This window comes from Leuresthes tenuis, unplaced genomic scaffold, assembly GCF_036924035.1.
Source record: "Leuresthes tenuis unplaced genomic scaffold, fLeuTen1.0.hap1 SCAF_5, whole genome shotgun sequence".
NCBI lineage: Eukaryota > Metazoa > Chordata > Actinopteri > Atheriniformes > Atherinopsidae > Leuresthes > Leuresthes tenuis.
In genome coordinates, this window is record NW_027325359.1 from 18,213,032 (window position 1) to 18,232,956 (window position 19,925).

General features: G+C 38.5%; 1 protein-coding gene across 1 annotated transcript in view; it reads right to left on the reverse strand.

Annotated features, from left to right (window-relative positions):
* LOC140307472 (ethanolamine kinase 1) overlaps positions 1-2,971 on the reverse strand; it is a 35,206-nt gene extending 32,235 nt beyond the window's left edge. Inside the window, exon 1 of the mRNA XM_072386377.1 lies at positions 2,463-2,971. Within this exon, the coding sequence (XP_072242478.1) occupies positions 2,463-2,597 (135 nt within the window). The 5' untranslated portion in view covers positions 2,598-2,971. The remainder of the gene's footprint in view (positions 1-2,462) is intronic.
* Positions 2,972-19,925: the final 16,954 nt, after the last annotated feature.

A 19,925-nucleotide genomic window follows, 5' to 3' on the forward strand; every position in this document is an offset into this window, starting at 1 on the left:
GACATTTGTTGTCATTCAGTGGTTTCTCATTCTGTGCCACAGTCCCTGAGGCTTTTTCTGAGCCTCAGATGGGCCCTGCACACAACACAGTTTCTCATTTAGGTGGAGAGTGAACAAACATGTCTACCTTGACATCCGATCAACTATTTATACAGTGGTTGGAGGGTTGGTTTTGACATTGCAATTAAATTCCCTTTTTTTCAGGTATAACTTCTGTCTCATTTTCCTTTTCAGTGCATTAACGTATAATTGATATGATTAATTTATTGACTGTCATTTGGAACCTAAAAAAAAATCACTATTAACAACACTAAAACATACATCTTCACTTATGTTGTATGAATGTAGATGAGCTCTGTACAGAACTTCTATGCAAGCACTAAGAGCAGCTAACACATCATGCTTTTGTATTGTTATACTTCAGGTATGCCTCTAAATTAGTGTGTGTTTGCTCTTTGAATGTTGTAAATTGTTACCCTTTTTAAAAGTCCTTTAAAGAGTAAGTGAATCACTTAAAAATAAATAGATTCATAGCATTTCTTTGAATTTCTTTAAAGAATGATTAAATAGACAGAAAATTATATGAAAAAACAACTTGCGCTTTACAGCCCAGTTAAAAGCACAGGTGGAACTGTCTGACCTTCTTCTAGTGAACACAATACATCATTAAAATGACTTCTGAGACCCAAGAGCTGAAGGGAAACATCTACTTCTTTGTGTACATTACTGGACCTGGTGTAGATTGAGAGGTCACCCATTGCAATGCACGGTCACCTAACAAATATAAACCCTATTTCTCAGACAGATTGGACCTTGTGTTTGCACATGGGACCAGAAAGGGATTATCCTGTTCTGAATGGATGCTTTAAGTTCACCACAAAAAATTCCGTTTTTTTTGTTGTCCAGTTACCTTGGCTTTTTTAGGTTTTATAAGAAAAATGTCTTACAGGAGCTTATAGTGTAGCATAAACACAAGATGTGACCCACTTTTATCAACCTTTATTACTTGCAATATTAGAGATTTTCAAAATGCTGTAAAAACGAAATAGTAGTATGATCAAATATAAAAATACACAAACAGTCAAAATGAAAAATCTGGAGATAAAGTTATGTTATTGATCAAGGTTTGAGGTCAAGATATGTTTTCGAAATGGTCCTATACATTCTCTAACGACAGGACAGAGGAATCTGTATTGTTTAGCTACCAATATACTGTGAGACTGAGTGTTTAAAAAAGAGGGATGAGGTATGTTGGATTGACTCCACACAAACTTCAATATAGTGAAGATACACAAAAAATAAGGGTTCCTTTCTGCACCCAAATGTTCAGTTCTAAAAAAAAAGACAGCGTAAGGTACAGAAATTGTCTCTCAGGTAAAGACTGTTTAATTTTGAATCCTCACAGACATCTCAGGGCATTAATGTTCTTAATTAATGTTTATCTGTATAGATAAATAGGATAAACTCTTGACAGATAGCTGCAGACTGTACAGTGGTGTTGTGGTTTGCACACACCTTACAGTCAGCTGTGGCTTCCTGTCTTGAGTTTGCATGTTCTTGCTGTGCCAGTGTGGATCTTTCTTGGTATTCTTACTTTCATGCTTATTCCAATATGTGTATGTTAGGTTAACAAGTGATTTTAAATATATTTTACATGTGATGGCCATTTCCAAAGGACATATTTCTGCACCAGAACACAAAGGCGTATTTTTGTCATTCAGGGTGCAAAGTTGTTTGTTCAAAATTACAGACAAGAAGGTACAAAAATGTACCAATTTCTTAAGGCAGTGCTTGTACCCTACTAGGGTAACCAAATGTTCCTTTTTGAGACTGGGCCAGCACTTTTATTTGTAGTGTGCAGACAGCTGGATAATCCATAACAGTCAACTGACTTTCAAAATATGGGTTTCTGCAGCTGTTTCGATGTAATTTCCTGTTAGCTGTGGTTGTTCTTGTGATGTTGGTGTTGTCATGGTCCACCTCTTAGAGACTCTAAATGTACCTGGCTGAACACTAGGAGCATTTAGAGTACACTAAGATGAATCTTTCAAATCTGACTGGAATCACATTTCAAACCACCAAATTGGTAAATAGTATTTAAAAGATGAATAAATAGAACTCCTGATTTTGCTCTGATCTGTAAACCTGATGGTTTTGCTACATTTGAACTGTTTTATTTTACAAGCTGGTTGTCTCTCTTAATAAAGATTATCACATTTACAACCATTTAAGCTAACGGAAATGGTTGCTACTGCTTTTAGAGTTTTAGAGACTTCATCTTCCCTTTTCGTGGAATTAGTATGCTATAATCTGAAACCTAAACCTTAACTCAAACTGCTTTGAACTAATCTTAACAATCAAAGTTTAAAAGACCAATTTACCGGCAAATAAATGTACCAATTTGACACTCATCATCAGTCCTGTCCCGTACATCTGACGACCGAGATCACGTGTTCACATACCTTCATCTGAATGTCCTGGGACTTCCAATGCGGACGGAGTCTGCTCAGAAGGTTCAGGATTCCTTTACGAGGTTCATTCTTATCAATGTGGATGTCCACATGGAGAAGCTGTTTCCTAACATGTTGACCGTCCATTTTTTGAATTAGTCAAAAAAATAAATAAAATGCCCTCAAAAACAATCAGGTCCAGAATCAGCGCAAATTCTGCTTTCAGACCAGCTGAATTATGTCCAGACTCAACACGTCACCTAGACTTCAGCCAGTTGGATCATAACTCTGGATAATCTTGGTGTGGTATATATCAACCCAGCACTGAAATAAAATAAAAATAAATTTAAATCAGATCAGCAGACAAATCTAAATACTGGTGATCTGAGCTCCAACAGCTCTCTAACCTCTAATTTGTCGCAACAATTCAAGCACCATCAGTGGCATTTGCAAGTCTGTGAAATTGTCCATTTGTGTGTCTGACTCTGCCCAGCTTGCTTATCAGGGGCCAATGTTCCTGTGGGCATCTTCATCCCCTCTGCTACAGTTTACACATTAACCACTGGTGGCTCAAACTTGACAGCAGATACATGTAGTGTTGAACAGGGAGTCCACAAGAGTCATTGGAGGAAACACGACAGTAAACAAAATTTTAATAATATCATATGAGGACGGAAGTTTATTGGCTAACTGTGAGGTGCAAATAAGCCACAGCAAGTGAAAAAAAGCACCTGAAATTACTACTTTGATATAAAATATCTTTCAAATAAATATTTTTTCTGTTCAGCTTGCAGCAAATTGAGCTCTGACGTGGTCCATTTTAAGCACATGCTGATGTCCAATCGTGTAGTTTCATGTTACTACTGAGCACACAGCTAACGTCTCTTTGGCAGCAACCCTCCCTCGTCTCTTCCTTTGTGGGGAAAATTTCATATTTACTCATGAAGCCAGTGTCATTATATGTGTGTCAATTTCATGTTTTACTTCAAATGTCAACTTGCTTGCTTGTCCTTCAGTGTTGAGAGCACACATTTTCTCCTCTCGGTGAGGCTTATTTTCTTGCTCTCACATAAGTAAATTGGAGAACGTTCTTTTCAGAGAGAGATGCACAGCCCACACATGCAACTCTGGAAAAATTACATTTGGTTTCACTGACAGACAAAACTGAAAGCAAACCCATACAGTAACAGGTCACTGTAACTGCTTCTTCCTTTTTATCTTTACTGGGAGGAGCTGGTGAAATGGAGCCCATTAAATTGAATGTAACTCTTTTTCATTTTTTGTAAGGTCCCAAACTCGTGGGTAAGATTTATTTGAAGTAAAAATTTCCAATACTCTCTTTGGGAATTTTTATCTACAGAACTTCCTCAACTGTGGCCAACATAGATTAAAGTTCACTTTATCGAGCTTTACTCGAGCTGAAAACTAAGCAGACATGAAAAATCAGGCCAATAAGAGAACCTTTGTTCTCTGAATTTTTTCAGATGCATTACAATTGGCTCGTGTGCACCAGCAGATAACTTTAGAAAGAGGTGGAACTATTGTCTGACCCAAGTCACCGTGTCATCTAGAGGACCCATTTAAATATCATGCAATTAGCTCATTCAAACATTACCGCTCCTGCTAGCTCATTGCCATGGAACATTTCAGCATCATCACTCTGTAAACACAAAATGGATTTCATAAACATTGGAGCAGTGTGTTTTCAGCCCGTTAAATTATTTAGATGTTGGTCCAATGTTTACCATTTTGCATCATTACAGTAACTGCCTAGAAGTCACGAACATGGTGATCATCTTGAGCTGAATACTTTGCAAGCTTTTAAACGCAAATGAAATTCACTTGCCATCAAAGCTCGTCTCATCATCAAAGATCTTGTGTATAGAAAGAGAGAGATGAGCGTCTTGATTAAAAATGCAGTGGTCAGGCGGTAGAATGGAGTAGCGGAGTCAGTGTTTTTGTTGCTGCCTGCACATCTCTGATTCAGCTGAACAGGAAGGCTGCTTAAAGAAGAGATGACACACACAATAACCCCTGCATACTTAGGAATCTGACAGATTATAAAGAACTTAATTTACTTTAAGTGTTGCTCCTCTTTCCTCCGATTCCTTATTATTGTCAGTGTGGAGAATGCTGAGATTAACATTTGGGCCTATGAGCCTTGAAAAATCAATCATTTATGAAAGGATCAACAAAGTAACAGTTGTGCTGAGAACAGAATGAAACAGTAACGAAGCTGAGTTAATGTTGCTGAAGTTTGTTTTGCCTTTCTGACATTATGGGTGATTTTTACTCAGTGGAAAGCTTTTTATATTCGGCAAGTGTTGAAACAATAACAATAGATTGTGAGCAGTAAAGCAACATAATATTTCATGACTGGCAGAATGTATCCTGGTCCCTTATTTTTCATTCCAGTGAAAACTGCTCGCAAATGTTTTCTGTACGATAAATCGATCCCAAACAATTAAGATTCAAATAACAGGTTTTACTTCAGCCACAGAGAAGACTTTCCATTAATGGATAAAAGTGTTGGCATGCTATACTTTTGTTACGGTGAACAAATCTCAGAAGAAAAAAAAAGAATGTATTATTCTCTCATTTCTCTCTGACCTCTGTAGACAATTGGTTCCAATGGCAGACAGCTTTAAATGAAGATTTACCTCCAAAAAAAGTGTAATTATTCCTTAAAATAGCCACCTTACATTAAAAAAAAGCGAAACAAAAAAGATTTTCTGTTTAAATAATACTTATCAGAGATGCCATTTTGTTTAGAAATTGTGTCGTCCTCACAAACACACGCATTTTTTATGGATATGCTGTTATTTTAGCTGCATTCCTTATGTCTCCAAAGTAGGCCCAAAAAAAAGGAAAAGAGGTGTTTGTTTCTACTATCAAGAGAACATTTTCATACACGTGTACATAAAACCACTTCACCAACAGTCTAAACAATTGCAAATGAATTTGTCCTTCACTGGGCCACACTTCATGCAACACAAAACACAGCATCTCCTTTCTTCCCTGGGCCTCTCCCTGTCTGTCAAGAGTTTTTCTAAAGAGAAAATTCTCTTTCATTACAAGGCAAACAGTTGTTGGTGTCCTTTATCAAACAACTCTTTGTAGAGGAGAAGAGAGACAGCGCTGCGCAGACATTTAACCTTTTTATATAGTCTTACAATTGGGGCTCTCAAGGCCTTTCATTTGTGAAGTTACTGTGGAAAAATCAGGGAGCTTGGACTCATTTCACTACCGATACAGTATATTTATATTTCAGCTCCAATCAAAGCAAGCCAATATGCCATCCCTATGTATTTTTCCCTCTGAGCCCTGCCTTCCCACTATAATTTGCACCGACATTTTGTGTGCAAATGCAGTAATAGACACATTTATCACATCAAAAGAGATTCAATTTTCTTTTCAATCACCCACCGGTATGAATAGCGCCACATCCTCTGTGGCCAACAATGAGGGGCCATTACCGTGAGCCAAAGGATGGCTTGCCTTCTCTCTGTATTCAAGGGGAAAAGTGTGTCAAACTGTTTTCCCTCGCCAACATTTGTTCTAGGCAAATGGAGACAGCTTTCAGACAGGTTAGTATCCAATTTTATTGTCAGACAAATGTCATTTTTGTTTGGGGCCGCAGTAATCATTGGGCTCAGACACTGGTGCTCCTCGGCGGCAAAGCCAGCAGTTAGTCCATTTAATACTCTAACTCTCATGTCAGTAGCAGATTGCCAAGTCCAGACATGACACCCGCTGTCTCTTCATTATGTGAAGAGGGTGACATGTGGGATTCAGGTTTTGGCCCTCAGTGGGGGGAGAGAGGGAGGACTAAGTGCCGAGACATTGTTGATCGATGAGAGCAAAGAAAAATACATTGCAACTGCAATTAATTGTTTCCGCGCTAAGAGACCAGCAATGTGGAGGGGACACTTTCTGTCAGATTTTCACTACCGTGATGTGTTAATGTCTTACAGTTGCCACATATGAATGAAATGCATTATTGTGTAGTATTGTGCCTGCACTGGCCCGAAATCATTCAGCACATCATTACTGCTGCACTTCGGCTCTGTTCAAAATTGTGCAGCAGTTTTGTGAAGCTAATAATCACCACCAATTAGGACTACCTGAACTTTCAGTACTTCAGAGGTGAAATTCTAGGTGCCTAGAATCACTAATGCTACATACTTTTAGTTTGTTCATCACTATCCTAATTAATTAAAAAAATGGCAAATACATGCGCTGCATATCAGACTTGGTCAGATTTACAATCATTGTCTCTGATGTCTGTCAGTCTTTATTGACAAAACTTCAAAATTAGGAAAAAGGGAGGAGTTAAAGATAATTAAGACATATATCTCCTGAACTCATGTGTTGAAAAATGAAAAAAAAATTAAGAATCCCTAAATTTGGCCCCAACTCCAACCCTATCAATTACAATTTAAATATTTGGTTAAATAACAAAGATCTGCTTAAATCAAACATTGTATTTCTGTGTAATTTACTTATACACTTTCTATTGGCGTGATGAAGAGGTATTTATTAAAGCCAACCACAATTGTTTCTTTAAACATGCCAAATAATTTTGGTACTTAAACCTAACCAGGAAATTGTGCTTATATACAACTCTGAATCCCATATCTAGCCAACAAACAAGGAAAACGGTGTTACGGTAAAAGTACATCAATACTTCAAATACATCACATTTTACAACTAAAGTACCCTGTTCAAACTTTTTTTTTTTTAAAAGCGCTAGTACAACCACTAAAATGGTCATGATTATGCCTGGCTGTAGTGCTTGGGTGCGCTGAGTTGCAGGTTGGATTGAGCAGGCTGCAGAGTTTTTCCTCTGGACAGAGTCTGGCTGACTCCTGCATACGCACTTGTTCTCCATCTACCCTTAAGAGTTCCTAAGGACCTGCAGGAGCAGCCGGCCTTCAGCCTTATCTTCATCTTCCATGTGGTCTTCAGGGTTCCTCTGAGTTTCTCTTGTTCTATTTAAAACAAGTTTACTTACCTGTGAATCCTGCTTCCCCGGTTTCCTGGTTCAATTTTATTCCAGTTAAACTGTTTTATCTTATCGTATTCTTTTCATAGGGGCAGCTGAAGATAAGGTAAAAAATCATATCCTTTCAATAAGTTGGTAACAACTGCCTAAAGGTATGATTTAGAATTATTTGCTAAGGTTTCTGTTATATACATATATATAAAAACACAAAGCTAGCTCACTCTTTAAGTTTGTGTGGAGTGATTCATGGGTTAGTATTAAGTAACTTGGGAAACCAAGAAAAAAAAAAGATTCCTCTGAATATGGATGAGTTGGAATGAAAATTGGTGAAAAAGCAGCCAATGTCCAAAGCAAAACTCAACATGTTGGTGGGTGATTTTTGTAATCAATTCACTGATCACTTCCTCAGTTGGTTGATTCTGTATCTAAGAAAAATGAGAAAAAATGACTTTGAATTAATCAGATAAATTCAAAATGGATATATTCACATGAAAACTGACTTCAACAATTTGACTAAATGAAAATAAGCATTTAAGCTTTACTTTGTTAGATGTCAAATTTCTCAAAGCACTACAATACATTTTGTTAGCTCCATACATCTTTTTTTTCTAACAGCAAAATCTCATTACGTCAGGTAAAGAGCGACACTAAACAGTCATGATTAGACTATATCTCAAAACATACTAACTTACCGATAAAACCATTAACAGCATCAGGCCTTTTGTTCTTTAAAGGATTACCAAAACTAACCTCCGTCTAAGCATCTTCCATGACTTGTTCGATCAAATGAAGGTCCTATGGATCAAACTGTTTCCAGTGTCGGCACCAACACAATCTTTTTTACTCTGGTGTTCTCTGTCATCTCATGCCATAGCTTAAACACGCTTTCTTTCTGCCAAACCACCCAAGCCACAACTGATGAGGTCATCCGTGAAGTCAGGACCAGACTGGCCTTGAAACCTCTGCTTAATCTGATCATTGGCAGCGGGATGCTTCACTAGTTCTATTTCTTACCACACCGTTTTTGGGTGTTCATTAGGCAACAATGCTGTCTTGTCTCAGCCTTCATGGATCCTTAAAGCTGCCTGTAAAACTAAATTGTTCTCAGTTTAAGTTCTAAGTCTGCAGAATGCATGTACTTTTGATGTAATTTGCAAGGAGCAGCATGGTGGTTGGTTTATGAAGCATGGCGGCAAGGCTAATTGCTGAAAGGACGTAGAAATGAAGAATGAACCACAAAACCACGCCAGAACATTAGGCAGAGGTAGCCCATTTACTTTAATGTTAAAGAGTGTTTTAGTTGTGGTCTGGCTACCGAATTATGTTGGAAGTGGAGGAAATGAGCAATCTTTCTATGGATTTAGAGAAAAAACATTAATGGCACATAGAAAATAATGAATAATTTATTTATTAAACCTAATTTGTTTTGCAGCACAAAATGTGCAACAGCAGCTGTGGATGATATTTAAAATACAGTAGAACTCACATGGTCACATTCTGTCTTTTTCTATTAAATATGTATTAGATGGGGTTGGGCCTCTGACCTTGGCTTTGGAAAGAGCTAGCATCAATTTATCTTGAACTAAAAAGAGAGACTGCCAGCAATTATAATATGTTAATTACATATTCACTTTCATGTGCTCAAAAATCACACAGATCTGCCCTCGGTGCTACTGTTGAGTGTCTTTTGATGGGAGAGCAAGGGGGGGCGGGGTTGTACTGTATTTGAAAAACATCTGTCAAGTGCCCTGTCTTGTTAATGTCTTCTTGTTCTTACCTGTTTTGATTAATAGTGCTGCTTGGGTTAAACCAAGAAATAATTTAAAATGTGCTTGAAGAAAGTGATGAATAAATAAAGGTATTAATAGAATAATGATAATCCATTGCTATGGAATCAACTCCGATGTCTGTAGCTTTAAATGAGGCAGATATGGCTTCCTTGCAGAGTTCTAGCAAACTTGTCTGCTGAGTGGAAATATTATAAGGTGGAAAACTAGAGCAATCCAACAGCCACATGTAATGTCTGCAATTCGAGTATTTTGCAAGGCAGTGGTGTCAGGGCTTCGTTCAAAACTACCAATTTGACAAGAAAAGTAAAGTTTAAACAGCTGGCTGAATCTGTCTTCACTCAGCCAACTTGGGCTAAAGCTCTGTGGAAGCAACATATTGGAGCAAACTTTAAAAAGAAGCGATAAAGTTTCTATGGGACATCAATAAGGATAAATGGATTACAGAAGGAAAGGGGAGGGATCATTGCCCTGGATGCAGTTGAGAGAGGTGCATAGATGCATCTTTAGAGGTTTTTGGAGCCATGGTAAGCCCAACCCTTTCCACACTATGTACCTGACACATTGCTATGGGAGCTGTAGAAAACATTTGGCCACCACCTACATGGTATGTTATCTGATGTGATGGCTGTTGCCTTTACCACAATCATTTGGAGTTCTGATGTTTGCCCAATATCATTACTTAGCCTAATTGCACACTGGATTGATTCCTCACTTGATGACAAGTCTTCACTGCTGCATGCCCAGCAGTTCTGTTGACCTCATACAGCAGAACATATAAGCAGGAAATCATAAAAGAGAAATAGACAAGCAAATGTGTGGTAAGAAAATTTGAGGAAAAAAAAGGTTTTGTGGACAAAAAAAATCTTCATTGGGATATCCCTAGATATCTAATAATGAAAATATATAAAATAGCAATCACTTGGAAAAGATACAATTACACTCAGTGTCTCAGTGTCTCGGTGGACCACAATGTTGCCATTCAGCAGCTTGACTAATTCTCAGCTGGTCTGCAAATAGGGGTGGAGGGGGTTTGACAAACACTTTGCATCCCCTTACTAGCCCTTAAACCCCCCCATCTCTGTGTCAGAGAGTAATTTGTGTGGAGATGATAATGTCGCTACTCTGTCAAGCAGCAGAAGTGGAGAGCAACAATTTCTCTTTTACTGTTGTAAATTAAGGCACAAGCAAGATGAAGAGCAAGACTAAAAAACAAGGGAAGAGAACTTCCATAATCATTGGGATATGTAGTGAAATTTACCCAATAAAAGATGATGAAAACCAGATGGAAAGGTTATCTTGTTTTGGGCCTTTCTGGTGAAACTAAATTGACTGGAAGAGAGAATGTGCCTGATTATTTGTCTGGCTTCACTCTGTGGCCAGTTGACAACTATTTTGGAATTAATGTAGCTAAAGTTTGCTAAAAAAGATTAGGAAGATTAATTAGAATATTATTAGAGTCAACATGTTATATTCAAATTCCCTTTGGTTCCAACCCTTTACAACATTTTCTCCTTTGCTATTTTCCGCGCTCACATACTCTGTATATTCATTCAGTTAAAGTCCCAATAAGGCATGTTTTTCTGTTTGAACTCTGAAATGATGACAGAAAGCAGCCCATTGATACTAAGTGTTCAGCCACATTCCTTTTGAGAATACTGCAAGGCTTATGCTCTGCTCTGATAAAGTCTTGATTTTATAAGCACAGGATCTTCTGAAAAAGCCACCATCCACTTAAGTTAAAGACAACTTCTATGCACTGATTTTGGTTGCATGTACAACTGCAATGACTGCACAGTGAGAACGTCAGAAATGGGGGAATGTCTTGAATGTTTTCTCTAAATTATAAATGTCTGTCAGCTGTTGAGAAGTGGCTGCTGCTACACTTCCTCCACTCTGTTTTGTCAGTGGTGCTGCCTGCTTCTTCTCACTCTGTAGAATTTCTTTAGAATGCACAACTCACACACAGCAGACAACTAGATCTTGTCCTTGTAGAGCAATATTAGCGACTCTCTCCCGCATGTTTGTCCTAGAAGTCCCTTGAATTATTGCTAGTTGCTTTTTTTTTCTTTTTTAGAAAAGTTATCGAAAGGGTATGAAAAGTACCTAGATATGTAAAAAAAAATCTGCTAAGTCTGCAACACTGCCTGTGAAAGACAAGTGACTCAGAATTGGATGAAGCCGTAAAGCCAATGGATTGATGGATGAACATGATGTGAGTTTATGAGAATGTGAGAGTGAAAGAAATAAATATTCTCAACAGAAATTAAAAGACAAACACTTTTCTAATCATGCATGAAGCTTTTTCTTTTTACTAGGTTGTTCCTTTAAACATTCCAGACTAACAGAGCTTTTCTGATCCCCCAAAGGGATGCCAAAGCAGAGAAAAACCAGAGAAAAAGGATTGACATGAATTACCAGTTGCAGGTAATAAAACTTGCCATGGAAGATGTTGATCAACGGACCTCTATGGGAATTTACATTCACTACACATACAATATTTTACTATATACTACATTATTGTATTATTATCTTCTGCAGAGTTTCAGGAGATTATGAAGGGAGGGGGGCAGTCTTCAAAACATATCATCACAAGGGGGCAGAGTTTTACCAGACAAGGTGTATCTTTCCATTCCAAGTCAAGATTAGAGATTTAATTATTTAGGAGTCTGTATTTAGTTTTTGTTTAGTCTACTGGATGACAACGAGAGGGAGAAAAATCTTCTTCACCTGCTCTGTCTGTCGATTAACTACAGGGTCCCCTTGATTTTCACAAAAAGAAATCCTAAATGACACGATAACACAGCTTCCTCTGCGGTTTTACAGCTGATATTATACTATTAGGTCAGTTTTTTGCACGAACATGGCAGCAAAAATTAAAACTGTAGTCCTTTTCACATATGAGTTAACTGCCTTTTCGGTGCAAGAAAGACGTCCTTGTTGATGCTTCGCATTCGTAATTCACACAAACCAAACAGTGCCATAACGGTGGTGTGTGGTGTGGTGGTGAGGAAGGACCCAGATGCAGATATTTCCAAAAGAAAAGATTTATTCCACAGACAAAAACTTACAAAAAGTGCGGCTGAGCCGGAATACAAAAATCTAAACTAAACCTGACAAAACAAAACTTGAAAAAAACTTGACAAAACAAAAACCTGAAAAAATAAATGAGATCATGGAAACAAGGACAAACCTTAAACAGAGCATGAATGGCAGTAAGGATCTGGCACTGAACATGAAAAAACCTGGAGACTAAATACTGAAGGGAGGTGATTGGTGAGTGAGGGTAGCTGAGGGCAATAGCACAGGCGACGTGAATGAGGCTGATGGCAGGGCAGGAGAAAGAGTGAAGAAAACAGATGAGACATGGCCAAACTAAAGACTAGACACGAACATAAAACATGAAAAAACTAACAGACATGACAAACAGAGGCAGATCAAGGTATGTCATCATTGAATTTTCAAAAATGTTTTATACAAAGAGTGCCTTAAACTTTATACTTAATATGATGAGAATAGTCATGAAGGTGTTCACAATTTCATAGAACAGCAGGTCTGACAGAGTGTCTGAAATGCTTGTGTACACACACGGACACACACACAGTGTCCCACATGTCAATAGATCCACTCAAAGAGGGGCAAACTCAATCAGACCCCTTCTTAATGTTTAAGTAGAAGAATCATTTCAAGACACAGGCTGTCACATCCATTAAAAAAAGGTTTAAATCCCGGCTATAAAAAAATCCCAAGTTTTTTTATTTGCCGTTTTTTCAATCAAATACAGTCATGATTTTAAAACATAGTAATGGAGGTATATTGTTTTTTTTTTTAAATTGATACTATTGGCCATTGAAATCTAAATGAGGTTATAAAAAGAAAACCGCTGTGATGTGGGGGTACATTTTTTTGGCAACAGGGATTTCTCCACATCCTGCAGTTTGAAGGGAAAAACCAAACAAACAAAATAAAAAAACATCACAGAACATGTCACTCAAATTATAAAAACCACGGGGACCTAATACAAGTGCTGCCAATCTAAAGAAGTGTTGAATGTGCTCAGCCTCGTCAGACATATAAAACCCAAAGGCAATGGATGCTGGGCTGTTACATTATATACTGTATCATAACTGTGGATGCAGACAGTTAACACACACGGCCCAGCGGTTTGCTACTGTCTGCACTTATGGGCAGCGCTACAGAAAAAACAAATAGAATTCTGCTGGCTGGTCGTCTGGAGGAGAAACAATCTCACCACAAATCCTCAGAGATGATGGATGGAGAGAGGAAAAAGGAGTCTGTATGTGTGTGTGTTTTATATATATATCTATATATATAGAGAGAGATATCTATATAGATACTTATCCTGGGGTGGAAGATGGAGATAGCCTGCTGCCATGCCTTGTTAATGCTGAGGTGGACTCAGAAGACTAGACAGGAAAGTGTGTGAGAGCACACACACACAAGAAAAAAACACACACACTCTCTGATCCTCAATATATATTACTATTGTTATGGGGTCAGGATTAGGGTTAGGGTTAGTCCATTAACAGGGTCACATTGTTGGTATGCAGCTTCATTTTAGGGACAAAAAGTAGGCCAGCATATTATAAAGATGATTAACACTTGGTTAAATGTTGAAAGAAGTTAGGTTCGGGTTACATTTAAGGTAAGGGTCGGATTATGATGGTTATGATTATGGACAGGATAAGTATTCAGGAAATCAATCTTGGGGTAAAGTAAAGATAATGACTTTCTGAAAAAGAGATGATTGTAACAGATGCAGTAAGATTCTGTAGTCGTTGGATTCATTTGAAAAAAGCCTAATGAGGAATCCTTTATACTAATTATCTAAACAGATTTTGTATGTGTGCACGTGTGTGCGTTTGCAACCCATTCTTACAGTGGCCCAGAGGGGTCAAAGTAATACAAAAGCTGCAACACAACATGTAAGCTACAACACTAATGCAAGATAGTATTTATTAATGTCGGTATGCGCTGTTTTAAATAAGCAATGTTGTTCACCATGTTGTGTTTATGTAAGGGATAATGGACAACATTAATAAACATTATCTTTCATCAGTATTTCACTTGCTTATGTGTTGTGTTGCTGAGCCACCATACATTCTTATCGTTAGGGCATTGAATGTCTTGTTTTTGTCTCAGTCCTGGATCTATCTGAGATATACACTGGCACTTTGGCACTGGTGCCCTATGTAACACCTGCTGCACAATTAGACATCAACAGTAAATGCAGCAAATGTGGTCCTCATAAGGTGGTTGGAGGAGAGATGGTGGAAAGTCATAGGAAACTGGAGTATGGGAAATCTATTCTTTTTACTGTTTACTCTTGGTGTCGCTGGGTGGTTAGATTTAATCACCAAAACTACTTGGTTAGGTTTATGAAAATTTTGTGATCAGTTTTACAATGCAAGCTTCATAATTCAGTGCAGGAACATACATCAGACTGGGATTCAAACTATTCTGCTATGTTATATCTATGTAACTGCTAGATTAACAGACAATAAGTAGAACAAACACCAGACCTCACCGGCCATAAACAAAATTATTTGAATCACCAAATTCTTTGCACTTTATTACTCAATATATTGTCAATTAAAAGGGATCTGGTTGTGTGATTGGTTCGAAGCACTGCTTCCCTGTTAAGATTAATTTATGTGCATTGTAAATTCACGCAACTCCGACTGACAGGTTTTAGAACCAATCATGCTGCTCTCCTGTTCTGTTAGCTTTGGAGTTGTGCTAGTACTTCACGCAAATTCTAAAGAGAGCTTCCAGCGATAATTAACATATTTAAACAATGTCTCCACTTTCAGTGAACGACAGAATATTTGAATAATAACATTCTAAAGCATTGCTTCTGTGCGAGGACAGAAAGCATCTACAATACACGTCTCTGATTGTATCATCCAACGGACAGTGAAAGCACTGTGCAGCTCCAGTTTTTCAGGTCATTCTCATTTGATTTTCAATTCCTCAGTTGTAGAAGTCATATTCAGAGGCTTTACTGAAGCAAAAGAACTAAAGAAACACAGTGCAAAAACCCCTACAAATGTTATGCAATTAACTGACCAGTGTGATTCTTAAATGATCAGATTTATATCGTTATGTTATGCACATGATTATATTATACATGTTGAGATGTAAATTCAATTAGGAAACACCTCACTGTTGTGGCAAATGGAGGTGCAGTTGAGAGGACTGCATTGGGATTGGGTCCTGCCGGGTCCCGCGGGACCAACTCAAATCTCGCGGGAGCGAGCGGTACGAACTTTGCTGCGGGCAGGCGCGGGCAGACGCGGGCGGCTAAAAAAAACAAACACTGCAGGATCGGGATGCAGTGTTGCCAGGTCATGTGTACGGTAATTATCGTATTTGTATGATAATTTTGCCCGGTGTACGATGTGCGATCAATAATCCCAAAAAAGGCTACATATATGATCATTTGACCATTCTGTGAATGTGTGGTTGTAATCGGTTGTAATCAGCCTGTTGCAACTGGCTGACGGATTTTTTTGTGAACCCTGAAGGCATTTCCATTTCCATGTGACAAGTTTCAAGCCAATCGTGCTTTTCTACGTGAGTTACGAGTGACGTGCATGCGTTTGCCTCAGAAGTTCCTAACAGTAGGTGGCCTCCAGGCCTCATGATTTGTCTTATTAGTTCTCACTCATCATTGTTTATCGAGGACATTTAGCCTAACGCAACTGTGGGGTTGCTGATGCAAAGCTGTCAATGCCTGTTAGACGCTATTCAACACTCGAGTGACTATAGCGCATCAATAGACTTTTTATTTTAGTTATGACAGGTGTACGATCATTTCCCTCATAATACGATAATTCTATGTCTCTGGTACAATAATACTACATTTCCCACCTGGCAACACTGTCGGGATGTATCCTAGCGACAGGATGTCAATAAATGATGTGGAAAGGAAGCTCAAAGAAGGTCTTTACAGCACAAAGACAATGCAAGGCAAGTCTGACATTTGGAGACGTTTCTTAATTGTCCGTGAATCTCTTTATTAATAGCTTATAAAATTACGTGTTTTCTCCTGCGGGACGGGAGAAGACACAAAAATTCTCAAAGTTTTGCGGGTGCGGGCGGGAGTGGACAAACACATTGCGGGAGCGGGCGGGAATGAAATTTGGCGGGAACGGGATGAAGAAAACAGTCCCGCGCAGGGCTCTAGTGCAGATGATTATTATCATTATCAGTTGTCAGACTATAACTTTTGATTATTTTTTTGCTTAACCCCTTAAATTCCTGCAATTTTTTTATCTTAAATCCCTAAAAAAGGCACACCCAAAGAAAATTTAAAGCTGTTCTTGAACCATTTGGAGTAGAGGTGGGTTGAGGTCTCTGATTTCTCTCTCTGAATACTCTGAATATATTTTTTTCCCAAAATATTTGCCTTCAAAGTGACTATAGTATGCAAAACACAATGGGACTATAGTCTGAAGTTTTACCAAGTCCCACTTCAAATTTGACTGTAATACAACAAAAATAATGGTATTTTACAGGTTCTTCTGAGGATAGGACCAGGCATGCCAAAAGTGTGCCATACTTTGGAAAAAAGGCTGCTATTCTTGAACGCTTCAACATACAGTCATAATCTTGGGCTCCAATGAAAGGTTTCACTTGTAACTGTCCTATCCCACATCCAGTTTCACTGTGAGTATTACTGATTATGGTCTGGTCTGTGATGGCTGAATTGGACCAGGTCCAGCTGTGGTGGTGGACCCTACCCCTGCCAACTCCAAGGCTAAAGTCTCCTTGCATGCCTTCTGGTGCAATGGAACCTCTCTTCTGCTTTTGGCCTGTTCTTTGTGCAAGATAAGGACCTGCATAATGTTGATGTCCATGGAGTGGCAAAATAAAGTTTTGTACCACTTCTGTGTTTTGTGCAAAACCTTGTAGCATCCTATAAGGGTATCTAAAAGGTTGACTAAAAAATAGAAAGAATTATATAAAAATACGTTCAGCACACAATTTATTACATTTCAAAAGTCAGAAGTACTTATTGTATTCCTTTATCCTCTGCTAGACTGTGGCCTCTCTGTGGGTTGTGTGCAGAGTGGAAACAGACAAACATCTCTCGTGTCTTTGCATTGGACGAACTGGGTGCAGTCATTCCTCAGCCACCTGATGTACCCTTGTGGTGATTTGGAGTGCAGGCTGTTTGTTTTGGAATCCCGACAACTAATCCGATTGGTTTTGAATGGTCACACATGCACAGATCTTTTGCTGAAGCAGTTCATGGAAAAGAATTGGACTTGAGTAAAAATTCTCTACACAAAGTTTATAACCGGTGCCCAGTAGGTTGGTGTTCACCAGCTGCATTACAGAGTCATAACTTAGCCCTTTGCTGCTAAGCTCTTGTGATCTTCCTTCATACACAAAAAAGTCCCAAGCATAGCCTTTAGATGAAACAGTAAGAACAAAAAGCTTGTTGTCTGCTTCAGGCCGATGCAACCGTATGCTCATCGATGGAAATATTTTGAGTGGGATGATAATAATTTTTGCATGTGTCCCTCAACTCACTATAAAAAGGTTTGATTTTGCAACAGGCGATCTTATGCTGCTGTTCCCCTCTTCTGATCTTTAGCAGCATCCTCTGTCACTGGACCTTAGGAGGACCTTTTTACACGTCAAAACTGATTTTGGGAATGGAAGGCTGCAAAGTTTTCCCCTTCTCCAGTAATCCGTAAATGAACAGGATATTACGAATTCCATTAATATATATATAAAATCAAATCCAGAAATACCAGTCCATGGGACAGTTGGTGTGGAGATGTGTGTGGCACCAGACTCATTTGTGTTGCAAATTATTGTCTGTAATATGGAATTTGTGAAAAAAAGTTGAAAGAGCTGCAATGCTCTGTATGATGATGTGTAAATAAGCAGGGCTCCGGGTGGACATTGGGGTTTGAAGATGGCTTGTGGAGATGTAATGTCTTGAACCCCAGCGTATCATTCCAGTACTCTTCAGTCATTCTTGAAAATACGGCTAGACCGCTGCTGGTCCTGGCACTCCCCTTCCCTCTCTTCTCCCTTGACCTCTGCCTCTTGCTTTTCTTATGTTTGATTTACCTTTTACAGATGAGAGGGGGATGGGGCTCCTCCTCTGAACTTGTGTTTTCTTCCCCTCTGCTTTTTGAGGAAGTAACACCTGGGATCCAGTCCTTGTCTTAATCTTCCTCAGACGGTGAAATAAGAAAAAATAAAGAACAGAAAAACTACAAAAGGTTGAGCTGTGATTCAATCATACAATTAATGAAAATGTTTTCTCTGTTGATTAAGAATCTAAGAAAATAGTTTTTGAGTCCAGAGAGACCCCCAATCATCTGAACTGTGGGTTCAGATGATTACAAAGTGATTCAATTTGATATTATATTCATTTGAAGGGTAATTTCTCTTTCTTTTTGCTGGCCCACTTGGTGGTTGGGGACCCCTGCTTTTAAAGATCCATTCTGCACAAAAAAAGCATGTAACAGAAAGAGTGAAGATGGTACTAAGCCAATAGCCATACAAAGAATCTCCTCTATGGCATAGAAGACATTAAAGAGTCATATTTATCCTCAAAGTATTCATTGCTTTTGATATTTTTCTGTATTATCTTGTCTTATGGCCTGGAATTAAGATGGATTTTTGCAGGGTTTGAAGACTTCTGACAACTTTCCCAAATCCTACAGATGAAAAACTCTGTCACAGTATAATGCTGCCACCACCATACTTCACTATTTCATAAATGGACAGGCTGCTTGTGGCTTTTACATTGGAACCTAACCTTCTTTGAAAGATACACAATTTCATGACTTAGGCCCCGCTCAAACCATCGATGATGACTCCACACAATCATCAGAGTTTCTTGCCAGTTGCTGGAAAAATATATTCTTTAAAGCAAAGAGTCCAAAGTAACAGGACGTGTCATCCACAGAAATCCTCTTGGCTGGAGCCAATCCCAGCTGGCAAATGGGCAAGAGATGGGGTATAACCTGGAGAGGTCACCAGGAACCTCCTGCTCAATTTGTCAGTTCATTTATGCAGATGACATGCGTTGAGCTGTGACATGCGTATTTCTGCTCACCAGAATGTTTTTTTAATGCAACGTAGCAGAACCTAGCATGAAGCATCGACAGAGAGAAGAATGTGTTACTGCACATTTCAAGACTTACGCAGCTCAAGGATGTATTACAGGTGGTGGTTATAAAGTTATTCAACTTAATAACTTATTAGTTATTTTTAAACAGTCGCATTTGGATCGATGCTGTGGAGCTTGATTTTCCACTAAAATAAAAATATTGTTTACTTATTTTCTAATGCCATGTCTTGCGCTAATAGTACGACTATACCATTATTGCCAAGCCTGGAGCAATAAGCTATCTTCAAATTTAATGACTAAAGTTTGAATATACAAACATATTTATTAAATATGATGTTCGCAGAGGTTCTCTCAGCTTGAACTCCTCCAGCCACTGAAAACCAACTGCCTCTGTCTCCCACAAAGCCCAGACAAATGCAAATACAAAGACTTTGAAACTTTGTAGCTGCTCAGATTTTAATCATCGCCTATCTCCACAAGCATACTGACTCCAATTCACTGAACTACTGTTTCAGTGAAAGACAAAGATCCCTTCACTGAAGATTAAACACCTCTGTTTG